Source organism: Alosa sapidissima, chromosome 11 (assembly GCF_018492685.1).
Source record: "Alosa sapidissima isolate fAloSap1 chromosome 11, fAloSap1.pri, whole genome shotgun sequence".
NCBI classification, from domain to species: domain Eukaryota; kingdom Metazoa; phylum Chordata; class Actinopteri; order Clupeiformes; family Clupeidae; genus Alosa; species Alosa sapidissima.
Window position 1 is genome coordinate 38,122,673 of NC_055967.1, and position 26,870 is coordinate 38,149,542.

The window sequence follows — 26,870 nt, forward strand, 5'->3', positions numbered from 1 at the left end:
AAAGCACCGTCTCCAGATTGTCGTTATCAAATGCGCAGACCTCCTGCATGAGCACACACAGTATTGCTGCTCATTGGAAAACTGAGTTGTCTGTAAAACTCAAAATTACCATGTTTTTATTAAATGCGGATGAGGCAACAAATGGAAATATGAACAATATCTAGAATGTTCTGATTCGTTACTTTAATGAGGAAATGGGAAGTCTTGCAAACTTGATTTTATAGATTTTACTTGGTGTTGAATTGCATATTAACAAGAAAAAAATCTCCCCTTTAAACACTTTTGGCCTGAAGTAATTAAATAAGTGTGTTAAAGCCTTTCTACAATATTGCTGCAGTAGAAAAGAACAGCAATGGCTAATCAGCAATGGTCAGGGATGGTACTAAAATATATTTTTGTTCATCAGGAAAACTCAATCTCAATCAAGAACACTCTCAATTCGCCTTATTCACATGGCGGCCATTGGCGGCTAAAACGAGGCTACAGGGTACACAAACCATAGGATTGTTACGTTCTATGCATTCACCTGTAGGTGGCATTAATGTTATAGTAAGTGTACCCTGTAGCCTCGTTTTGGTTTAAACAATGGCCGCCGTGTGAATAAGGCGAATACTCCCTTTACTTTGCTGTTTGCATCTTTTTGTACATTAAAAACCAATAGGTCGCGACCGCAAAAGGGGTGCTATCTCTATAGGTAGACATGAACAACGTATGACTTATGGCCTGAAAAAAGTTCAGTCAAACGATTTTTTTACTATAAATTCTTTACTATACTGTACTTATATTCTACTGTGGGACAACTCTCTCTACTGTGCCTTTGAGTGGGTTATTGCATTTATGGTGTTTTGTAGAGCTAACTTGATATTATTAATGTAAAGGGAAAGAACACCACAATGTAAAGGACAGGTATAGCTGTTCCCACACGCCTCTATGCATAATGTTTGTTAAGAAGATTAGCATTTAAAAACATCTTTAAGAAGATTAGCATGTAAAAACATCTTTTTACAGCATATAGCTGCCAAATACTAAATGAAATACATCAGTTCCTTTTATCAAGTTCCCTTTATCAGGACTAACGGTGCTGTTGTTGGGGCCTGCTGGCTGATGGCTTTTATCAGGACTAACGGTGCTGTTGTTGGGGCCTGCTGGCTGATGGCTTTTATCAGGACTAACGGTGCTGTTGTTGGGGCCTGCTGGCTGATGGCTGTTTGCTCGCTCACTGTTTTTAGACAGAAACTAATGTAATGCAATGTGTCTCACTGAACCAAAACCTTTCAATTCCTCTCAATATGTGAGCAGACAGGTGTTCTTCACACATTAATATACATGAATACATGAATACGATACATGTTGCCTTGGCACTGGGCTACTGAATGTATTAAAATGTCAGTACTGGATAAGGTGGATTTATTTTTATCCTTCACCATATCACAGTTATCACAACTCATCCACACATACAACAAAAGCTTAAACAATAGAGGCTAATGTGTTGATGTTTTTCTTAAAGAAAACTTTCTGTTAGCATGCTGGATTTCACTCACTCACTCACTATTTTTCTGAAGAGATAACACCATGTCCCCCGGCCCAGAGGGGAATGGTTTTTGAACATCCACTCTGAAGTGCCAGGTTCAGAATGACTTGGCTTTGGTATCTCAGGTCTCCACAGGACACTTTGAGGAATGCAGGTGAGGACAATGTCTCTTCCCTGTGGGTCCCCTATGCTCATTTAGCAAGTGCGGCGCATGTAGTTTTGTGCTTGTAAGGTAAAATGTGTGGCTTGCCATTTGCTGAGAGAACACCCCAACCCCACCCCTCCCCATTCCCCCTCTGTTTCCCCGGCAACCCTGTGGAGGGTGGAGGAGAAGAGCAAATCATGTGAGGGCAAAGCATCTCTCTCTCTCTCCCTCCCTCCCTCTCTCTCTCTCCCTCCCTCTCTCTTGCTTGTACAGCCTGGCTGCTGCTCTCTCTCCCTCCCTCTCTCTCTCCCTCTTGCTTGTACAGCCTGGCTGCTGCTCTCTCTCCCTCCCTCTCTCCCTCTCTCTCTCTCTCCCTCTCTCTCTCTCTTACTTGTACAGCCTGGCTGCTGCTCTCTCTCCCTCCCTCTCTCTCCCTCTCTCTTTCTCCCTCCCTCTCTCTCTCTCTCTTGCTTGTACAGCCTGGCTGCTGCTGCTGCTGCTGCTGCTCTGTCCTCAGTCTGTGTGCTGCTGCAGAGGGACGCTGACCGCGCGCACGCTGGAGAGTGAGAGGCAGAACAGGGGCAACAACAGAGAGTGAGAGGCTGAACAGGGGCAACAACAGAGAGCTCGTCTCAGCCTTCTGCCCCCTCTCTCTCCCTCTTCCTCTCCTTCACTCTGTCTGTCCGTCTTGTCTCCACTCTGTCTTCGTTGCCCTGAGCTCTTCTCTCTCTCTCTCTTTCCTCTCATTTCTTCTCCTCCTTCCTTCTTCTTTGTTACTCTTCGCCAGCTGCTGAGCATCGATGCAAAATGGGTTGTGGGAACTCCTCAGCATCCAGCACATCAGGAGGAGGTGAGTGTGTTTTAGGAATCCCATGTTTACTGTGTCAACGTGCGTGTGTGTGTTTGTTTGTGTATGTCAGAGAGAGAATGAGAGACAGAGGCAGTTGGGTTCTGCTGGTTCTGCTTCACTGCCACCGCTGTTGGCATCTCCCACTCATCTTCCGCTGTTGGCATCTCCATTCTCGTGCGAGTTGGGTGTTAAACAGAGAGCCGCTGTGCATCACCCTCCATCCCCCCACGGCTCTCGGCCGGGTGCCTGCGTTAGCCTCCTGCGTTAGCCTCCTGCGTTAGCCTCCTTCAGCCCAGAGACGCTGGCCATGTGTGTGGAGAGTTGCAGCTCTCGGCAGGGTGCCTGTGTGACCGTGTGTGTGGAGAGTTGCAGCTCTCGGCAGGGTGCCTGTGTGACCGTGTGTGTGGAGAGTTGCAGCTCTCGGCAGGGTGCCTGTGTGACCGTGTGTGTGTGTGTGTGTGGAGTTGCAGCTCTCGGCAGGGTGCCTGTGTGGCCGTGTGTGTTGCAGCTCTCGGCAGGGTGCCTGTGTGGCCGTGTGTGTGTGTGTGTGTGTGTGTGGTGTTGCAGCTCTCGGCAGGGTGCCTGTGTGGCCGTGTGTGTGTGTGTGTGTGTGTGGAGTTGCAGCTCTCGGCAGGGTGCCTGTGTGACCGTGTGTGTGTGGAGTTGCAGCTCTCGGCAGGGTGCCTGTGTGGCCGTGTGTGTGTGTGTGTGTGTGGAGTTGCAGCTCTCGGCAGGGTGCCTGTGTGGCCGTGTGTGTTGCAGCTCTCGGCAGGGTGCCTGTGTGGCCGTGTGTGTTGCAGCTCTCGGCAGGGTGCCTGTGTGGCCGTGTGTGTGTGTGTGTGTGTGGAGAGATGCAGCGGCTAATTGATACGTGCTGCGGTGAGACGTGTGTGTGGAGACGTGTGTGTGGAGACGTGTGTGTGGAGACGTGCTGCGGTGAGACGTGTGTGTGGAGACGTGCTGCGGTGAGACGTGTGTGTGGAGACGTGTGTGTGGAGACGTGTGTGTGGAGACGTGCTGCGGTGAGACGTGTGTGTGGAGACGTGCTGCGGTGAGACGTGTGTGTGGAGACGTGTGTGTGGAGACGTGCTGCGGTGAGACGTGTGTGTGGAGACGTGTGTGTGGAGACGTGCTGCGGTGAGACGTGTGTGTGGAGACGTGCTGCGGTGAGACGTGTGTGGAGACGTGTGTGTGGAGACGTGCTGCGGTGAGACGTGTGTGTGGAGACGTGTGTGTGGAGACGTGCTGCGGTGAGACGTGTGTGTGGAGACGTGCTGCGGTGAGACGTGTGTGTGGAGACGTGCTGCGGTGAGACGTGTGTGTGGAGACGTGTGTGTGGAGACGTGTGTGTGGAGACGTGCTGCGGTGAGACGTGTGTGGAGACGTGTGTGTGGAGACGTGTGTGTGGAGACGTGCTGCGGTGAGACGTGTGTGTGGAGACGTGCTGCGGTGAGACGTTTGTGTGGAGACGTGTGTGTGGAGACGTGTGTGTGGAGACGTGCTGCGGTGAGACGTGTGTGGAGACGTGTGTGTGGAGACGTGTGTGTGGAGACGTGCTGCGGTGAGACGTGTGTGTGGAGACGTGTGTGTGGAGACGTGCTGCGGTGAGACATGTGTGTGGAGACGTGTGTGTGTGTGGAGACGTGTGTGTGGGGACGTGCTGCGGTGAGACGTGTGTGTGGAGACGTGCTGCGGTGAGACGTGTGTGGAGACGTGTGTGTGGAGACGTGTGTGTGGAGACGTGCTGCGGTGAGACGTGTGTGTGGAGACGTGTGTGTGGAGACGTGCTGCGGTGAGACGTGTGTGTGGAGACGTGCTGCGGTGAGACGTGTGTGTGGAGACGTGCTGCGGTGAGACGTGTGTGTGGAGACGTGTGTGTGGAGACGTGTGTGTGGAGACGTGCTGCGGTGAGACGTGTGTGTGGAGACGTGTGTGTGGAGACGTGCTGCGGTGAGATGTGTGTGTGTGGAGACGTGTGTGTGGAGACGTGCTGCGGTGAGACGTGTGTGTGTGGAGAGATGCAGCGGCTAATTGATACGTGCTGCGGTGAGACGTGTGTGTGGAGACGTGTGTGTGGAGACGTGCTGCGGTGAGGCGTGTGTGTGTGGAGACGTGCTGCGGTGAGATGTGTGTGTGTGGAGACGTGCTGCGGTGAGATGTGTGTGTGTGGAGACGTGCTGCGGTGAGATGTGTGTGTGTGGAGACGTGTGTGTGGAGACGTGTGTGTGGAGACGTGTGTGTGGAGACGTGCTGCGGTGAGACGTGTGTGTGGAGACGTGCTGCGGTGAGACGTGTGTGTGGAGACGTGCTGCGGTGAGACGTGTGTGTGGAGACGTGCTGCGGTGAGACGTGTGTGTGGAGACGTGCTGCGGTGAGACGTGCTGCGGTGAGACGTGTGTGTGGAGACGTGCTGCGGTGAGACGTGTGTGTGGAGACGTGCTGCGGTGAGACGTGTGTGGAGACGTGCTGCGGTGAGACGTGTGTGTGGAGACGTGCTGCGGTGAGACGTGTGTGTGGAGACGTGCTGCGGTGAGACGTGTCTGAAATCCACACATGCTGCCGCTTCAGGAAGGTGGGCTCTGGATCATGGTCGTAGTGAGGAGTCATCAGTGCATGAGTGTGTGTGTGTGTGTGTGTGCGCGTGTGTGTGTGTGTGTGGGGGGGGGTGTAAGTGGGTGTACGTATACTGTGTGTGTGTGTGTGTGTGTAAGTGGGTGTACGTATACTGTATGTGTGTGTGTGTGTGTGTGTGTGTGTGTGTGTAAGTGGGTGTACGTATACTGTGTGTGTGTGTGTGTGTGTGTGTGTGTGTGTGTACGTATACTGTATGTATGTGTGTGTGTGTGTGTGTGTGTGTGTGTGTAAGTGGGTGTACGTATACTGTGTGTGTGTGTGTGTGTGTAAGTGGGTGTAAGTATACTGTGTGTGTGTGTAAGTGGGTGTAAGTGGGTGTACGTATGCTGTGTGTGTGTGTGTGTGTGTGTGTGTGTGTAAGTGGGTGTACGTATACTGTGTGTGTGTGTGTGTGTGTAAGTGGGTGTAAGTATACTGTGTGTGTGTGTAAGTGGGTGTAAGTGGGTGTACGTATGCTGTGTGTGTGTGTGTGTGTGTGTGTGTGTGTAAGTGGGTGTACGTATACTGTGTGTGTGTGTGTGTGTGTACGTGGGTGTAAGTATACTGTATGTGTGTGTGTATGTGTGTGTGTGTGTAAGTGGGTGTAAGTGGGTGTACGTATACTGTGTGTGTGTGTGTGTGTGTGTGTGTGTGTGTGTGTAAGTGGGTGTACGTATACTGTATGTGTGTGTGTGTGTGTGTAAGTGGGTGTACGTATACTGTGTGTGTGTGTGTGTGTGTGTGTGTGTGTGTGTGTAAGTGGGTGTACGTATACTGTATGTGTGTGTGTGTGTGTGTGTGTGTGTGTGTGTGTGTGTACGTATACGTATACGAGAGTGAAGTGTCCAGACTCCTGACATGCAGCCGTCCTACCACATGCTCGCTGGACCCTATACCTACGAGCCTACTTCAGTCCATCAGCCCGACCATCGCTCCAGCTATCACACATGTGATCAATGCCTCGCTAACCTCCGGCACATTTCCAACAGCATTCAAAATGGCCCGGGTAACACCGTTACTTAAGAAAGCTTCTCTCAACCCTGCTCAAGTCGAGAACTACCGCCCTGTCTCACTACTGCCTTTCCTATCCAAAGGCATTGAACGAGCAGTCTCCAAACAGGTCTCTGACTTCCTTTCACAGAACAACCTTCTGGATCCAAATCAGTCTGGGTTCAAAAGCGGCCACTCTACCGAAACGGCTCTGCTGTCTGTAACAGAAGCCTTAAAAGAAGCCAGGGCGACCGCTCGGTCATCAGTACTCATTCTGCTTGACTTATCGGCTGCCTTTGACACGGTTAATCACCGTATCCTTCTCTCTATACTCGCTGACATGGGAATCTCCGGAGCTGCTCTCTCCTGGTTTGAATCCTACCTCACAGGACGCTCGTTTAACGTATCATGGCTTGGTCAGCTATCTGCACCTCACCATCTCACCACAGGGGTCCCCCAGGGCTCAGTGCTGGGCCCCCTCCTCTTTGCTATCTACACCACCTCCTTGGGACAGATTATCCGTTCGCACGGCTTCTCATACCACTGCTATGCAGACGACACACAGCTCTATCTGTCCTTTCCACCTGACGACCCCCTGGTTTCAGCACGGATCTCGGATTGCCTTTCAGACATAGCTACATGGATGAAGGCACACCACCTCCAGCTGAACCTCTCAAAGACTGAACTGCTGGTCATCCCAGCTAAACCTACCATACACCACGACATCAACATCAAATTTGACTCCCTGTCTGTTTCACCGACCAGGACTGCAAGAAATCTAGGAGTTGTTCTCGACAACCAACTAAACTTCTCAGATCATGTTGCCTCAGTCGCCCGGTCATGCCGTTTCGCACTCTACAACATACGGAAAATCAGGACTTACTTGACTCAAGATGCTACCCAACTTCTGGTTCAGGCAATAGTCATCTCACGACTCGACTACTGCAATGCCCTCCTGACAGGTCTCCCAGCCTGCGCAGTGAAACCACTTCAGATGATCCAGAACGCAGCGGCGCGCCTGGTCTACAACCAACCCAAAAGGGCACATGTTACCCCGCTGCTCATCCAGCTACACTGGCTACCTATGGCGGCCCGCATCAAATTCAAGTCTCTAACGCTTGCCTACAAAGTAGTCTCCGGTTCTGCTCCCACCTACTTGAATGCCCTCATACAGACTTACACTACCTCCAGACCGCTGCGCTCCTCTGACGAACGACGTCTAGCTCTACCACCGGTACGCTCAAGCCAATCCAAACTTTTCTCATCTGTTGTTCCTCGTTGGTGGAACACACTGCCAGTTCCTACAAGGGCAGGGACATCCTTTTCCACGTTCAAAAAACTCCTGAAGACCCAGCTCTTTAGAGAACATCTACTCTCATAGCAACACTTACAACAAGTCTTACTGATCCTAGCACTCACCAGCCGTTTAAACTGACAAGTAACTGTTAAAATACAGCACTCACCGACGCACTTATTCTTACTGTACTCTAATGTGTTTTTTTAAACTGTCCTAAAATTGTGAGAATTGTTCTAAAACTTACTGTTTACCATGTTGTTAGTCGCTTTGGTTAAAAAGCGTCAGCCAAATGTAATGTAATGTAATGTAATGTAATGTGTGTAAGTGGGTGTACGTATACTGTGTGTGTGTGTGTGTGTGTGTGTGTGTGTGTGTGTGTAAGTGGGTGTAAGTGGGTGTACGTATACTGTGTGTGTGTGTGTGTGTGTGTGTGTGTGTAAGTGGGTGTACGTATACTGTGTGTGTGTGTGTGTGTGTGTGTGTAAGTGGGTGTAAGTGGGTGTACGTATACTGTGTGTGTGTGTGTGTGTGTGTGTGTAAGTGGGTGTACGTATACTGTGTGTGTGTGTGTGTAAGTGGGTGTACGTATACTGTGTGTGTGTGTGTGTGTGTGTGTGTGTGTAAGTGGGTGTACGTATACTGTATGTATGTGTGTGTGTGTGTGTGTGTGTGTGTGTGTAAGTGGGTGTACGTATACTGTGTGTGTGTGTGTGTGTGTGTGTGTGTGTGTGTGTAAGTGGGTGTACGTATACTGTGTGTGTGTGTGTGTGTGTGTAAGTGTAAGTGGGTGTACGTATACTGTGTGTGTGTGTGTGTGTGTGTGTGTGTAAGTGGGTGTACGTATACTGTATGTGTGTGTGTGTGTAAGTGGGTGTACGTATACTGTATGTGTGTGTGTGTGTGTGTGTGTGTATGCACATTTCTGTGTGTGTGTGTGTGTGCATATGTGTTTGTATGTGAGTGTGTGTGTGTCTTGCTGCAGCTGTATTTAATTTACTTGTGTGGTGCTGTCTTTGTGTGAGTTTACTTGTGTGTCTTTGTGGGTGTGAGTTTACTTGTGTGTCTTTGTGGGTGTGAGTTTACTTGTGAGTCTTTGTGCGAGTTTACTTGTGTGGTGCTGTCTTTGTGGGTGTGAGTTGTGCATCTCTGTGATGGATACTGTTTGCCCTCACTGACACTGACAGCTCTCTTCACTCTCCAGACACAAAAGGGCACAAAAGGCATATTGGGCATATACCATATTGGGCATATATTGGGCATATACCATATTGAGCTTATACCATATTGGGCATATGCCATATTGGGCATATACCATATTGGGCATATGCCATATTGGGCATATACCATAGTGGGCTTATACCATACTGGGCATATACCATATTGGGCATATACCATATTGGGCTTATACCATATTGGGCATATATTGGGCATATACCATATTGGGCTTATACCATATTGAGCATATACCATATTGGGCATATATTGGGCATATACCATATTGGGCATATGCCATATTGGGCATATACCATAGTGGGCTTATACCATACTGGGCATATACCATACTGGGCATATACCATATTGGCTAATAAACACAAAGGGCACACCATATTGACAGTGTGGCTAGATGTCCTTTCAAATGTGTTCTCTTACACAAAACAGAGGTCTGTGTAGTATATGAATGTCTTAGTAGCAGGTTAACAGGTGTATACATGTTTATGGGGTATTCATAATGTGTATAGTGACTGATCAAAGTCTATATAAATACATATAAGTAGAAATTACTCCATTCATAAAGATTTATGATGTTGTAGTTGAAGTCAGACATGTGGACTCGAGTCACATGACTTGGACTCGAGTCAGACTCGAGTCATGATTTTAATGACTTCAGACTTGACTTGATAAAATTCGGCATGACTTGCGACTCGACTTGGACTTGAATACTATTCACTCGAGACTTGACTCGGACTTTGCCTCTTTGACTTGTGACGACTTGACATGTCTCGAGTCAAAAACTAAATTTCCTGATCGTGGACCAGTCACCCCAGAGATGTTTTCCCTCCGCGACTAAAAAAAAAAAAAAATAGCGGAGACAAGCGGCCAGTCCAGAGCACAGTTCAGTGCTGCCGCTACCCCCACATGCGTTACGCACTGTGTGTAGGGCACCAAGAGACAGAGAAACGACCAACATTTAGCTAATAACTAGTAGCTTTACTGCAAACTGATTTGCACTCTTGTTAGAGAACGTTTACAATGTCAAAATGCACCAACAGCATGTTACATAAAGATGATACTTTTCGAGTCCTCTCCATTAAGATCCAACTTGAACTTATGCTAGCCTACTCCATTTAATTGAGAACCCCATCTAAGCACGCACGAGAGGGAGAGAAAACGAGTGGCAGGTTCCAGCTGGCTTGTCATTGTTGATGATGATTGATATTTTCTTTTAAATATAAGAAACGTATAAAAGGAAATCATGAAGGCAACAAATACGAGATTAGGGGAAATTGCGGATTTATCCGGTTCTCACTACTGTTATAAACTATGAGATCCAGGTCACTATGACATAGGCTGCACTCACTGTGATTTGGAAAGTGGACAAGAATATGAAGAGTTGTCTTTGCCTTTGTTTAATGGAAATGGTGAGTCTTGAAGTAGGCCTATTCAATAATTTGTTTACATGAAGCACATTGATATGCCGATTGAAACGCATTCCACTCAGCTAGCTAGGTGGCTACTGGCTACCAGGCTCATAATTCACATTTAATTGCAAACAGAAAATGTCAAGCAAGCATCATGTCATACATGCATCTATTTCCAAAGGAATGAAAGCTGTTTGTGCCAACTTAATATAATGCTTATCATTGTTAATATTGTGCTATTCATGTGGCACAAACAATGTTTGAGTTTGTGGACTAGCCATAGGAATGGAGCTGGTAAAAAAGATCATTATGAGAATGTGTGGACAGTGGCACACAATGGGCTTAAAGTGACAGTGCACCATTTACAAATGAGATAAACAGCATCACATGTGTAGTATTTCTTAAGAAATTAATACTTTAAAACAAAATTACTGTGTCATTATTATCTTTTAAATAATATAAAAGTGTTGACCTTGGCTTCCCTTATGAGTCGCCACTGGCAGACAGCCTAATAAATTGTTTGCAGGCAAATCTGTGGCCTAGCGCAGTGAAATGCCATCAGTCAAATTATTACTCATCCTTACAGTGGGCTCCGAAATTTGGAAAAACAATATTTTTATTTGTCATGTAGCTATCCGTTTTGTACAGATTACTCAGGTATGCACATGTGTATATTGTATGCGCATGCATATATCGTAAAAGATTTCAAGACAGAAACATTGAACATATTTTAATCTGTATTTATAAAAAAATAAATCTGTGGATTAGATGGAAGTGTTAAAATTATGATCGATAGTCTAATAATGCCATTATTAAGTGAAGAGTACCTGATGACTTGTTCAGGACTTGAAAAAGATTGGGACTTGGACTTGGACTCGACTTGGCTTTGATGAGACTTGGACTTGGACTCGACTTGCCCTTCTCTGTATTTACTTGGGACTTGACTTGGACTTGAGTGCTAAGACTTGGGACTTACTTGTGACTTGCCAAACAGTGACTTGGTCCCACCTCTGGTTGAAGTCTTACAGAACTTTGGAAGCTTCTATGGGGTCATATGGCTCCATAAACAGCATTTGCAGAATAAACTGTCTTTGATATGAGGAAAATACGTCATTAGTGCCATTATCAAGACATAAAAGAAGCTTTATGATGTATTCTGCAATGTCAAGCTTTAAGGGCTTATAACATCATAAGGCTTTATCAGTGTAATCATGTGTTATCATCATGTGTGAGTGTAAGATATATGAGGTACTGAATACAAAAATTAAAGCATAAATTCTCATTAAGAATTAAGAATAAAAAATGGATTCATTCTGATCAGCATGTGAGTTATGAAACAACCTGATGACTGCTGTGAAGTTACATTACATTTGGCTGACGCATTTTTAGCCAAAGCGACTAACAACATGGTAAACAGTTTAAGCTTTTTAAAGCAATTCTCTCAAGAATTCAAGGACAATTTAAAAAAGGTATTTTTACAATAAGAATACAATAAGAATAAGTGCATCAGTGAGTGCTGTTTTGAAACAGTCAAGTGTCAGTTGTAGTCAGGTGGTAAGTGCTAGGATCAGCAAGACTAGTTGTAAGTAGTGTTACGAGAGGAGATGCTCTCTGAAGAGCTGGGTCTTCAGGAGTTCAGGGGAAGTCAAAGCAAAATGTTGGACACACTATCAACAAGGACTATTCAGCACCATCACGTGTGTCCCCACCTCTGTACTGGGCTGTTTGTAGTAATATAGCCACCCAGCATTGAGGAAATAGCAGAGGGGACAGCAACTCTGGTACTGTAAGTTCAGCAGTCGTCCCTGCAGGGCATTCTCTGTGAATGCCTTGCCTGTTGTCCTCTTTCAACCCCTGCAAGCTATGCGCACATGAATAGCGGCCACTCTACAGTATACACATCTCCTTAGTGTGAAGTGTGGGCTGAAAGTGAAAGCGCACATTTATCAGTTCAGGCCTCAAACAGACCAGCACTCTGCACAAATGAAACAGTCACAAGGGCCCTTGAGTAAGGCCAACCATGCCTAAGCAATTTGCCATTATTAGAAGAGCCTGTTTGTTGCTAGATGCCTTGCTAAAGATGGGTTTCCACCCAACGTCTATACCATAACACATCACAGCCCAAGCTGTACTCCAGTTCAGTCAGGAGTGGTTGGTGACCTCTACAGGACCTGGCGTGGGTGATTAAAACCCAAAAAAGACCACAGAGTGGTCTCTAGAAGACCGCTCAAGCACCACTAGAGACCTCTAGACCAGACCACAGCTATTGTCGCTTGTCAGGTCAAGGTGGAAAGACACTTGAGACAGAGTCTACTGGTGGGCCATTTTCCACTGTCCTTAGAACTCACAATATTCCATTGATTTCACTGGTCTGTTTTTCCACCCTGTTGTCAATGGCAGGACCAACTAATTCCCAATATGGACGCGTGATTTGGTTTATTACTAGATCAGAGTGTTGATAATGAAAGATCAAAGTCTATTCCTTGCCTTTGACTCTGTATAGTATTGTGTCTATGTATCATGATTAGTTTTGACTCTGTATAGTATTGTGTCTATGTATCATGATTAGTTTTGACTCTGTGTAGTATTGTGTCTATGTATCATGATTAGTTTTGAGTGGTGTAAATGAATTGAGACTTTCTTTTTGATCTGTACAGGGCCGGCAGAAGCTTCTAAAGATGTGTGAGTATTGTGTGATGACAATGTAAGCTTGAACCTTTCAGATAAACATACCATTTTGGAAACAAACAAAATAGACAACAATTAAATCAGGCAAATTCCACGAAAGCTTGAGACATTTGGCAGCAGATTTGCCAGATTAAATTTCAGCCTTCATCTGCAATACACAGTGCTTGTGGTGACCAAAGTAAAATGGCCTGACACCCTTTCTATGTCCAAAAGAGTTGCAGAGATGAACAACAGAGGCTTAACATACACACACAGTGCATGTTTAAATCCAGAATTCAAAGCATATCAATGTTAGAGCATACTGGCCTTTCTTTTATTATTTCACTTTTGTTCTTTTTCTTTTTTCAATTGACTGCTGATAGTAATGTTTCTCCACATCAAAATAGTCCCTTAAAGGGGTGCTAGAGATTGGGCAGCTATTTGTCTTTGTGTGCCCTTCCTCTGATGCAGCCTGTTTATTCAGACAGGCCCCCCTTGTCCCTCAGCACTCTTGCTATTTTTCACCACGATGGCTGACAGAAGAGACTTTTCCAAAACAACTCCCCAAATGTGAATCAATCAGCTTGCATTCACAACCCTCTCATCCTGATAAACATTGGATCACCTTCCATGTAAAAGCATGGCCCCTGAGGCTTGTTACGACAGGCTCGCCTATAAAGGCCTAATTGCACAACTTTTCTGCACTCAGCACCAGATTCCTGTCACAAGGGAGAGCAGCTCTATCAGTCAGACAGCCAGAGGAGAAGAAACTGTGAAAAACAAGCTGTTACTGTTTTCCTTCGGCTACAACTCAAAATATTTGGTATCTTACGAGGGGGTATGGAGATTAAACTCAAACATGACAACTGTCCCTGGAATTTCCTGTCTTTTCACCAATTTCAATAAACATTAATCTACTTGTCTTATCCCTGCTAAATGTTATTTCCCTCTGTGATTCCATACATGAATAAGCACATTCCTGCACTAGCATTAATCCAGAGGCCTTGGGCATGACAAATGGAAGTGCTAGCAAGGAGGCTAAAATCAAACAAGACCAGCATCATACATTAGCATCTAGCATCAGACATTAGCATGTGTCTTTGGCCATCAGGGAGAGAGGCCAGCATCAGACATTAAAATCAGACATTGATCTCTGAAGCCCATATAAGGAGATCCGGATGTTAATTGAAGCTAACTACCTATGGCAAGTTGCATTGCAAGTTAGCTCTGGGATAGCAAAGATCTAAGTTGGCCGTCTTAAGGCAGAGGGCAAAAGTGTGTTGAGCAAAACGTCTGCATTTCAGGCTTCGTTGTCCCCACAAGAGTTTAACAGGTGTGATTATTTAAAATCCCCATGTTAAATCCGGGACCCCGCCCCCCCCCCCCCCCCCCCCCCCCCCAAAAAAAGAAAAGAAAACAACAACAAAATATATGATAAATTCTAAAGTTAAAAATATTAAGAAATGCTGCTAATTGTATGCTGTTGAACTTAGGCTATGGTGCATTGTCACTTTAAGGTTGCTCAGTCTAAGCTTTCTCATAAAACCCTTCCACCAGCTCTTGTAAGATATAAGGCTAGTCCATAAACTCTAACCTTGTTTGTTTGTGCCACATTGATAACACAATATTAACAATACTATGCATAATATTAAGTTGTTACAAGCAGTTATAAGTTCATATATTAAAAGGGGATATCAACAATGACACATGGAACCTGCCAGTCTATCTCTCTCTCTCTCTCTCTCTCTCTCTCTCTGGTGCGCACTCAAGATGCGTTTCCCAATTAATTAGAGTAAGTAACGTTCAAGTTAGATGCTGCTGCATGATCATCCTTGCATCCTTGCAACACAAAGTTGGTGCATTTTGACATCTTAAACATTCTCGAAGAGAGAAAAGCAGTTAGCAGCTATTTATTGCTATTGGGCTTGTGCGTGATGCGCGTAGTGAATACAATGTTAAAACTATATAACTATCCTATAGTTTCTTACCTACTGTATATTTGCCCTGATGCACTCGTTGACGCAGACACACACACTTGCTTTAGACTCCTTTCCCTGCTGTTGTCCCCATATATTAGCCTACAGAGCAACTAGGACATACTTTGGATATACTTTGGGGCAGCCGTGACCTACTGGTTAGCACTTCGGACCTGTAACCGGAGGGTTGCCGGTTCGAACCCCGACCAGTAGGCACGGCTGAAGTGCCCTTGAGCAAGGCACCTAGCTCCTCACTGCTCCCCGAGCGCCGCTGTTGATGCAGGCAGCTCACTGCGCCGGGATTAGTGTGTGCTTCACCTCACTGTGTGTACACTGTGTGCTGTGTGTGTTTCACTAATTGACAGATTGGGTTAAATGCAGAGACCAAATTTCCCTCACGGGATCAAAAGAGTATACTTATAGGACAGGCGCGTGTAACTACAAAGAAGGGTCTGGGTCTGTGGTTGCACGGCAGTTGCTAGGTAATAATGTGAACTAAACTTGCTGCCAATCAACAAAAAGCATGCCTTTAATGTCTGTATACTTACATTACACGGGATTTGAAGAACAAAACCGTTTGAAACTAGTAGAAATTATAATCAGAATTTAATTTTCACCAAAAAAAATTAGCATTAAACATTAGCAGCATCAGACATTAGCATCTAGCATCAGCATCTAGCATTAGACATTAGCATGCCACTTTGGGCGTCAGGGAGAGAGACCAGCATTAGACATTAGCATGTCTCTTTGGGCAACAGGGAGAGAGAGAACAGGCCCATAGGCCCACATTACACAAACTACAGTCATTTTGGATCTTGTCAGTGGCGGACAGATGCTAGCTCAGTTGGTGGCTTTGGGCTCTAACGCTTCACTGTGTCAACAGCTGATCTATGATTGCCCTGTTGCAGGACGGAAGACCTCTCACCAGATGATGAGAAAAGAAGGTAAGCCAAGCACGGAAGTCCCTTACCAACCTCCCCTCAGTCTCAGGAGCTTTGTGGCCTAGCCACAAAAGCATAGGAGACAGATGTGGAAGGCTGATTGCTTGACTCTTCCTGATTAAACATGCAGGAGACCACATACTGTTAAACTGGCAGTGTAGACATTCCTGGTCTTTCGACATCTATTTCAGAGAACAAATGTACAAAGTACAAAGCACAGATGCATCATGTCATATTGTACTTCAGAATTCAGTAATGAGATTGGTGATTTAATGCAGGCTACCACCAATCCCTCTAGTTCCATTTTGAATATTGACTGATGGTACAGTATAAGTGGCTTTCATTATCTGTGAACACAGCTTGTATCTAAGGAACCCAGAACCACTTGTGTCTCTGCTCTGCACTGAAGCCATTAAAATGGCTACGCATGGTTAGGTTATGCTGCCATTCTCCTTGGTTATTCATGTCCTCGGCCATGTGTTGAAGGAGCAGCACCATTATGATTTTCAAGAATCAAAATAAAAAGGAATCAAAATCATCTTGTAAAATCATTATTCTAATGTATTTTCTTTTGTGTACAATCTCACATGTTAAAGATGCATTTACATGAAACATCTCTTGGCTCTGTCCCCAGGAATTATGGTGGGGTTTATGTAGGTCTTCCAGCAGATTTGACCGCAGTTGCATCAAGTCAGTCCAAGAACACACACAAAGGTTAGCCTTTTCCCTTTTCTTGTGACCACCAGAACACACAGAAACACAAAAGAGTGAGGATACATCCTCCCCTTTCTTATGGACACTGATGTGAGTTTGTTCATCAGTTTCATTGCCGGAGGAATTACTAAATGACATCAGTGGGCACCGTGTGTGACAGGAGGAAATGTAAGACAGGAAGTTATTTCCATGAACCAGACACTAAATAGCCACTGGCTGCTGCATATTACAGCCATGTTAGGACACGTACGTTATGTACTGTTATCTGTCATATGACACCCAACACATAATTGAGTTGAGTTTATTTAGACCTCATATGGCTACATGACCATTTCAAATGAAAACAATATGGCCTTCCAGTGATTCCCCAATGGGTTAATAAAAGACCAATGTGTTCTGGTATGCTCCAGATGGACTGGCTGATTAGCCATCACCTAGTGACCAGAGCAGATATAACTAGCTAAGAAAACTAAGAAAATGTAAGCGGTTTGTCTTAATATTTTGATTAAGCAAAATACAAGCTATTATAATTTGGGCAAAACACACAAGTAAATAAAATATGATTAGTGCATACTGATAGGAAAATCTGCATTATATCAATAAAGTATCTATCTATCTATCTATCTATCTATCTATCCATTACTAGGGCATAATGCAACCATTAAAGCACATGTGATTGCGATGCCATTCAGTCTATGCAGTGTGTGCAAGCTTAATACGAGTATTTTATGCAAGGCTTTGAACCGGTTCACGGAACGAAAACTAAAACCAGAAACTTTTGATGTTTTCCTAAGAACAGAAACGAAACCAGAAACTACATTTTTTTATGTTACGGAACAGAATCGTTTATCTAAAATAATGGTAACTGGTTAATAACGTTATTCTTTTCGTTCTTTGACAAGATTTCTGTGCAATATGACTTGGTGAGGTTGACTTCCAGTTGTCCACTCTTCGGGAGAAATGTAATGGAGAAGCTTGCCACCAGCTGTACAGGCAGAATCTTTTGTCATTTCCCTCTGGGCCCTGACAAGGTTTTGGGCATTTGTTTATAAGTTTAATATTCACAATGGCAGCTGTGTACACTCCATTGTGGTTTTGTATTATCTGATTACATAAGAGAGACAATAATGCACTGATTGGGTCCTGACCAGGTTTGGCCAATTGATGTTCACAATACACGGGTTTCCCGTTTACCAACAAAACTAGATGCGTGTGCAGCCGTGGGGCAGAAGACGCTTGGTGGCCGTCCACAACGTTATAAACTTAACCTAAATAGTCGGCTGCTGTAAGCTGTAATGTATTGCGATTTATGTTTAGGTGCATGCTCTCTGGTGAGTCCTTAATTGGGGGGGGGGGGGGGGCTCTCGCGAGGCGAGACTAATAGTTAACGGGATGTGAGGTTATGTTTTAACCAGGGAACTGGAGGTGGCACTTGAGTTGTACATGCTGTGATTATGTTGGCCAAGTTCTAAGTAAAGAGTTCGTTTACTACCACTATCTCTCTGGACTCTTTGTCGGATCTCACACTGGCGACGAGGATGGGATCCGAATCTACAAAGTTTATTTTTTATGGTAGCCTAATCAGCAGCCTTCGATAGTCTACAGTCCGGCATCAATCTGTGAGTAATGACAATCACCATGACCACGCTGGGTCGTATAGAAGAGTTTGATGAAGGCTCTGGCAATTCCATTGAAGAGTATATTGAGCGATTAGAATGTTTTTTCCTGGCTAACGACGTAGCGGAGGAGGAGAAACGGCACGCTATTCTGCTTAGTGTCTGTGGGGCTGCAACATATTCCACACTACGTTCGGTGGTCGCCCCCACCCTTCCTACAGCCGTCACCTATGCAAACCTCGTAATTAAAACGTCACTACAGTCCTCCTCCATCACAAATTGTTCAACGTTTTCAGTTTCACAATTGCAAACAGAAGCAAGGCCAAAGCATCTCCAGCTACATTGCTGAACTCCGCAAACTTTCAGTACATTGCAATTTTGGTGACCAGCTGGAAGCTATGCTGCGAGACAGAATTGTCTGTGGGGTGCTAGATGAGGGGCTTCAGCGCCGCCTGCTGGCTGAAAAGGACCTCACATTCAAAATCGCCGAGGAGAAAGCCCTTGCTGCTGAGACGGCCACATTAAATGCACGTATACTCCAGCCGAACCAAAGTGGACAACCACAGTCAGCAGAAGTTTATCAGACTGCACACAGTCCACCCATCTTCAAAATAAAACAAACAGCAGCAGAAGGGGGTGCAAAGCCATGTTTTCGTTGTGGAGGCACACACAACCAACAACATTGCAAATTTGCCTCTGCAGTATGCCACTATTGCAAGAAAAGGGGACACATTGCTCGTGTTTGTTTTAAGAAGAGTAGGGAGGTCACATCAGCAGATTCTTCAGACACAAGACTTCTTGGCAACAAGACGAGGAATATGACATTTATACCATGGGCAGGCAGCCTTATGCTCACATAAAAAAAACATATCAAGCCACTGTGATCCTGAATAACAAGGCACATGTTATGGAGGTGGACTCTGGAGCCGCATGCTCCTTGATCAGTGAGGGCAGTTACAACACCTTGTGGCCTACCCAGCCGCCTTTGCTGCTCAAGGACAGTAGTGTGCTTAAACAATGGTCACAAGCACAACTACAAGTTAAGGGGAAACATTTTGTGGAGGTGCAGTATTAGGGTAATCGCAGGACCTTACCCCTGATTATTGTTCAAGGTCAGGGGGCAAGTCTACTGGGCAGAGACTGGTTTGATGCACTGGGCATTTCCGTGTTAGGTGTGCACCAAGTATGCCTGCAATCCGTGGAGCCCATCCTAACGGAATATGCAGAACTTTTTCAGGACCTCGGAGCCTCACGTACCCCTCCAATTGCCATTGATATTGATACGACAGCGTAACCTAAGTTTTTTAAAGCACGCTCCGTGCCTTTTGCCCTGCGGCCAAAGCTAGACGAGGAGCTTGACAAGCTAGTAGCTCAAGGTATTTTTGAACCAGTGCGACACTCGAAGTGGGCCACACCCATCGTCCCAGTAGTTAAAAAAGAAGGCAGCTTAAGAATTTCGGGTGACTATCGCTGCACAGTAAATACAGTGGTGCAGCCTGATGTTTACCCCATTCCTACGATAGCTGAACTGTTCTCCAGATTGGCAGGGGGAGTTATCTTCAGTAAATTGGACCTCAAACAAGCTTACCAGCAGCTGGTGCTGGACGACGAGGCTGCAGAACTTCTCACGATAAACACCCATCGTGGGCTGTTTCGGGCCCGCCGCCTGCAGTTTGGAGTTTCGACAGCTGTGTCCATCTTCCAACGTTTTATGGATACCCTCCTCGCTGGTATACCAGGGGTACAACTGTACCTGGATGATGTCTTAATAGCTGGTAAGACTGTGGACCAGCACAATGAACGTCTTCGTGTAGTGCTGGAACGATTTGCGGAAGCAGGATTGCGGCTGCAGAAGGAGAAAAGTGTGTTCGCTGCCAGCCAAGTTGAATTTTTGGGGTTTCATGTGGACAAGGATGGTGTACGGCCGACTATGGAGAAAGTTGAGGCCATTCAGAAGGCGCCCTCGCCCCGGAACAAAACAGAGCTTCAATCATTCCTAGGCCTACTCAATTTTTACAGCTGCTTTTTGCCAAACAAGGCCACCATCCTGGAACCACTGCATCGCCTCCTGGATCAGTCTGCACCCTGGCAGTGGTCTGACTCACATGAAAAGGCTTATACTGCTGCTAAACAACTGCTTCAGGCTGATGGCGTGCTGACGCACTATGATGAGACAAAGCCATTAGCGGTTGTTTGTGACGCTTCGTCTTATGGATTGGGGGCGCTACTCTTCCATATGGAATCTGATGGCCGGGAGGCTCCCATCTGCTTTGCCTCAAGGACACTATCCTCCACAGAAAGAAATTATGCCCAAATAGATAAGGAGGCCTTGGCGGTCATCTTCGCAGTTAAGAAATTCCACCAGTACCTCGCTGGTTGCCACTTTCTGGTCTTTACTGACCACAAACCGCTGTTGGGCCTGCTACACCACTCTAAGCCTATGCCACCTGTCCTGTCCCCACGCATGCTTCGCTGGAGTGTGCTTCTTGGGGCCTATGATTACGAGCTGTGCTACCGCCCTGGCAAACAGCTGGCGAATGCTGATGCCCTTAGCCGCTTACCACTGCCCACTGCCATTCGTGAGACTCCCCATGGAGGTACTCTTACTGGAAATGGCACCTGAAGCCCCACTGAATGCAAAACACATTGCTGTACTTACTCGGAAGGATCCAGTTCTGTCCCGTGTATTGCGCTGGGTCCTGCATGGCTGGCCAATGGACACACCTGACAGCAGTTTCAAGCCATTTGTTACCCAGCGCCATGAACTGTCCGCACACAAGGTCTGCCTATTGTGGGGAAGTCGTGTGGTTATTCCCAGCCTGGCAAGGGAGGAGGTACTAGCCATGCTGCATGATGCACACCCAGGCATTGTGCATATGAAGGGTCTGGGGAGGAGTTATGCCTGGTGGCCGGGCATGGATTCAGCGATCGAGCAGACAGTAAAATCCTGTAAAACCTGTCAGAGATCCCGTCATGCACCACCAACAGCACAGCTACACCCTTGGGAGTGGACAACTAAGAAATGGTCCCGGTTACATATTGACTTTGCGGGTCCATTCCAAGGGAAGACATTTCTCATAATTGTGGACTCACACTCTAAATGGTTAGAGGTTGCCATGGTGAGTTCAATGTCATCCTCTGCAGTGATCAGCACCTTGAGACTCCTCTTCGCAACTCACGGGTTGCCAGACGTCATTGTTTCTGACAATGGTGCGGCCTTCACGTCAGAAGAATTCAAAGAGTTTGCCAGGCGGAATGGCATCAGACCAGTGACGACGGCCCCTTACCATCCTCGTTCAAATGGCCAAGCAGAACGTATGGTCCAGACAACCAAGGAGGCCCTGTCTAGGATCACTGTCGGTGACTGGCAGACACGCCTGGCTAGGTTCCTGCTGTCACAGCATGTCACTCCCAACTCAGCGACAGGAAAGAGCCCTGCCGAACTTCTCATGAACCGGCGTCTCACCACTGCCCTTGATCGCATTCATCCTGACTATGAGAATGAGATGCACCACAAGCAGGAAGTGAGTGCATGAAAACTTCATGGCCCAAATAGATGCTTCAGGCCACAGGACACGGTGTACCTGAGGAGCTACACTGGGGGACACAAATGGATCCCTGGTGTGATAGTAGAACCTACGGGCCCAGTTTCATAAAGAGTGCAGACTCCTGACGGACAGATGCACAGACGCCACGTGGATCAGCTGCATGGTAGAGTGATTTCAGGCACGGATCTGGTTGCCGGAGAATCCATCGTTCCTAGACAGCAGTCACCTGAGGATGGGCTGCTTGAGTCTACCTCAGCTGAAACACCACAACCCGAGACCAGCAGGTCTGTTGAAGACCCCTCTGGTCTTGTGACGATTCCCGAACCCATTACCCCTCTACAGCGTCCGGCAAGAGACCGTCACCCTCCACGCCACTTGGCTGATTTTGTTGACTAGGTGCATGCTCTCTGGTGAGTCCTTAATTAGGAGGGGGGGGGGGGCTCTCGCGAGGCGAGACTAATAGGTAGCGGGATGTGAGGTTATGTTTTAACCGGGGAACTGGAGGTGGCACTTGAGTTGTACATGCTGTGATTATGTTGGCCAAGTTCTAAGTAAAGAGTTTGTTTACTACCACTATCTCTCTGGACTCTTTGTCGGATCTTACATAAGCTACAATTGGATTTTTTTGTATACCCCTGTTGTCTCAATGATAATAACATCTCATTTCAGACTATATTTCAAAGTTTGCCGTTCATTTGCATTATTAATATAACATCGTATTTTGTCATTTTTGGCGAAGACATGCATTCCGTATTTAACATTCTCTAACCATCGTGATTTCAAATTGGTGCCGTTTTCAGCACAAAAACTCATTTTATTCTTTTGCTCTTTTGCATTGCTCTATGCTGTTCTATGGTGCTTTCTGCCTCTTGGTTGCGCATGCATGTTTTCGTGACGTTGCATAGAAATCCATGTATGGCAGCTATTGTATGTAGCCTACCATATTTCAGTTATTTACACAGATTTAGCTATGTGAGTTGCATAGGCTTTTGGATGGATGTAAGAACTACAGTGATGCTTCAGTAATGCTTTATGGTTTTGTATTGTTTGATGACATAAGAGAAACAAATGCACTGATTGAGCCCTGACCAGGTTTGGTCAATTGAAGTTCTCTATGACAGTTATGTAGCCTCCCCTATTTGTCATTTGCACCAATTGAGCTATCTAAGAAGTATAATTGTTATGTGATCAGTTGTTTGCCAATAAACAACTTGGCAGACATTTTCCTTAATTCATAATACTGAAAAAAATGTAGGCATGTCAGAATTACAGTTATGCCGCTTACAGGATAGAGACGTAGACTAACAATATAATTTTAAAGTCCTAATGATCAGCCTACTTATTTGTATGTCCCGCAGCTGACATGGAACGTTATTTTTTTGTTCTAACCAGTTCAGGAATGTCAATTTTAGGGTTGAACTGAAAAAACAGGGAACATTAAAATACTGTTTCTGTTCTGAACGAACCAATTGGGAAAAAAATCTGGTTCAAAGCCCTGATGATATGACAAACATTATGCAATTTGTGCAACTTTAGGCATTCAAAAATAATGGCACATCTGCACTCTACCATCATATGCTTTTGCTTAAGAAGAGTAATTAGATTCAGCTGCAGTCCATCTCCAGGTAAAGGGGGGGGGGGGGGGGGGGGGGAACGTGACTGTTGGAAATTAGATGTTGCTACATTCCTTCATGAAGCTTGCAATATTTTTTGCTACCGTTTTGCTACCTCACATGAAGTCAAATGGAAGTGGATTGAACATATCAATTGCCCTCTGGCCCTATTATATAACATTGAAACATTCAGTTAGCTGGAAATAAGACAGCTTTCCAATGTTACTGAATAATCTTCACAAAGAACCTCACTGTTTCTGCAGTCAAAGGCACATTTGCTAATTACGAATTCCCTGTTACATGTAGCAGACTCTCTCTCCTTCTATCAGTCTCCGTGTGTGTGTGTGTGTGTGCGCGTGCGCGCTTGTGTGCATGCGTGTGTGTGCGTGCGCGCGTGCGTGTGTGTGCAGGCATTAGCCACATCTGTAAAGGGAGCTGCAAATTAAATCTTAGAAGGTGCAGGAACAGAATGTGGCATTTAGATGAGAGCAGCATGAGGCTAAGCTTTGCACAGTGGGCCACAGAGGCTGCAGGAGGCCGAGGCATCAGGACACTGAGGAAAGGGAGTTCAAAGCTTCAAAGTAGTTGCCTCTTAACAGGATAGTCACCAACCTCCTGTAGGCCACCAGCCAGCTGCCTACTGTCTGACTTGACACTCAAAATTATCCCAAAATTATCATAGGCATTGTACAAATCACACAGAATGCTTCTAGAACAATTATTACTGTTATTATACAATCATACTGAAATACAAAACATTTTACATTAAAATAACAATACAATTATTATAAATGCATACAGTATGTTCCTGCCCTTGACTAACTAGTTGATACAGTATGTGGTTGTTTTTCAGATTAACAGAAAAGAATAATCAGATGTGACACAGGTATAGTTAATTTCATTGTCTTTTACACCCACACGCATAATAGGATGCCCCTGATGCCAGAAAAACAACCAGTTACAAAAAAATAAATGTCCTTCTATGGTTACTGTGTGCTGATACAGTACATCACATCAATTACACATTCAAATTCTGCCTTATTATGACATGTGATATAAATGGACTGATCAGAGTGCTGAAAAGACAAAACAAACCATCACTACCAAATACCACTGAATGCCACTGTTTTACAACTGGAATGGTTGACTCATTTATAATTGTGAGCATTCAGAAGTTATCAGCTCCTCCCTTGTGCACTCTACAGCTAAATTAGCATCCGTCTCCTCTCCTCCTCCTCCTCCCCCTCCTCCTCTCCTCTCCTCCTCCCCCTCCTCCTCTCCTCTTGTCTTTGCAGATGCTCTATTGTGTACGCACAAGGCTGTCCTCTAATATGGTCCATTTGGGGTGTTCTGGCCTCCGCTGGGTCGAGCCACCCAGAGTCTTCAGGCTCCTGGCCATGAGGGCTCCCCAGGGGTCCGTAGTGTGTGGAGGAGCACTGTGCCATGCAGGGATGCCTCTGTGTGACGCCATATTTACACAAACTTGGGCAGTGGCAAGGGCATCAAGACTCTGGATGGGGCCAGACTATCAGAGTCCCCCACTAGCCAATCATCTCCCTCTCAGGACAGGACCTGCTACATGACTTTCTCCTTTTATTTGATGGACCAACATATTCAACCAGGAATGATCAGGTCTGCAATAATGGAAACAAAAACACTACACACCTTGCATTGCTTCAGAATACTGCTGGATATGGTTCAGAGTTCAAAATGAGATGTGATGTACAGCAAAGTAAATAGATGCTAAGGTGGGTTTGATATGGATTGGAATATATCAGAGCAAAATTATTTTATATCCTTCAGCAGAATGGCTTATAGTTTAATTTCTTATTTATGTTGATGATTAAGACTGCATGTAACAAGTCATGCACTTTTTTCAACTGTTTTGTATCTTTAGATATTTCAATTCAGGAAGTTTGCTGACATGTTTTAATGGGTTAGGGTTATGTATGAATGAATATTTGATTCTGTTCTTTCTTGGACATTAATTCCATTCGTGGTGTCTTAATGTTCTACCTGTTCTCTCTCACGCAAAGACAATGTTATTGGCACATCACAGTGTGCACAATTAAGGTGTTGTTTTCTATTCTTTCCTTTTAAATATGCACCGTGACCTCCCTCTTCCTCTTTCTCTGTATCACACACACACACACACACACACACACACACACACACACACACACACACGCACGCACGCACGCACACACACACACAGGGGAAAGGGAGAGAAAGAGAGTCAAACACAGGGCACCATGTAACTGCCAGTGTTGTGCAGTGCTGGAGGAGGCAGCACTATGGATCTCTATTGCCATGTGTGTTTGGGCCTTTTGTCTGACAGCATTGGTTCCCTCTCTGACTATAGCCATGCTACACAGAAGGAATGTGTAAGTCGGCCATCTTTTTTCCCCTCGAGCTTGTAGTGGTTCACTCAGAACGTACTATGTAGCCAGCGCTGGAAACAGAGCAGGAAGCCTTGGAATATAATAGAGGATTTCTTTTCCAACAATCTGTCACATATATCCACACCATGGATGTGATAGTAGAACATACGAGGGTCTATGTTGACATGGGAATTTGTATATGAAACTTTGTTTTTGGCAAGCAAGTCCACAATGGACATGTAAAATAAATCTAACATGACAACAGCAAAAACAAATGAAGCACCAGCATTTTTGTTTTGACCATGAGTAAACTTGGTGGCATTATGTTTACAGGTTTCACATTCTGTTCAGGCATTTCATAAAGCTCTTTTGCTCATCGTTGAGAAACTCAGTCACTGACATTTTCCTTTGGGGAATAAATAGATAAATCTATCCTCTGATTATACATTATAGAACTCAAATAGAGTGTAGAAACAAATACAAGTCAGTACAGATTGCATAACAAATATGTTTATGAATCATAGACGAAATGTTATTGTAACATTTAATCTTTGCAAGAAGTATGTGTGTGTTTAGCATGGTCCAACTATGATTTTTATTCTTAATGCAGAGTGCATATTCATTTTCATACTACATCTTTCCAGTTAGGAGACAAGCCTAGCCACAAATAAAGCAGTGATTGTTTCATTTGTAGGTTAGGATGACAATGAAATGTGACTAGCATATGTATGTGTATATGTGAGGGCTCGTATCATGATATTTTCAAAAATGTATATTAGGCCCAGGCAGATGTTATGTGGAAGATGTATTCTTTGAGGACATGTATAAACTTATTATATAATATTATTGAAATATTGAGGTTGTACATAATAAAAACTGTTCTAAATGGGCTTACGCTCTTTTGGAATTCATTAGACTGCTACTGGGTATATTTATGAAAGTCTTTTATACTGTCTGTTGGCTCTCAAAAGTGTGCATTCACTGTGGCCATGAGAATCAATAGTCTTGATAGGATTGCCATTTGTCCCTGAGAGGTGCATGATGGAGGCTCGATGGAGTGGAATGTTTGTTGTCATTAAAACACAGTTGATGTGTTGGATGATTGATCTCCTACAAGCTGTTTCCACTGAATGTGTGGAGCTTGGGGCCACGCGAGAGTGAATGTAGCAGATATGTAAGCGTTACAGGGCCAGCTTTATCTGATGCTCTCAGATCACTCTGGGTTTAATGAGTGATCTTGGGCACTGGCCAAGCAAGGGCATACTCACAGATATGCCAAAGAATGAATTAATAACGCAAAAGCTTTTATGTGCATATGGATATACATGCACCCTCATTATTGCAAAGAC

General features: G+C 45.3%; 1 protein-coding gene across 1 annotated transcript; it reads left to right on the top strand.

Annotated features, from left to right (window-relative positions):
* The first annotated feature begins 1,181 nt into the window (after nucleotides 1–1,181).
* On the top strand, nucleotides 1,182–26,476 carry LOC121724139 (overexpressed in colon carcinoma 1 protein homolog). Its single transcript, XM_042110499.1, has 8 exons — nucleotides 1,182–1,291; nucleotides 1,563–1,685; nucleotides 2,464–2,526; nucleotides 12,723–12,747; nucleotides 15,617–15,652; nucleotides 16,284–16,363; nucleotides 23,994–24,026; nucleotides 24,436–26,476. The coding sequence occupies exons 2-7, from the start codon at nucleotides 1,634–1,636 to the stop codon at nucleotides 23,996–23,998; spliced, it is 261 nt and encodes an 86-aa protein (XP_041966433.1). The 5' UTR covers nucleotides 1,182–1,291; nucleotides 1,563–1,633; the 3' UTR covers nucleotides 23,999–24,026; nucleotides 24,436–26,476.
* Nucleotides 26,477–26,870: the final 394 nt, after the last annotated feature.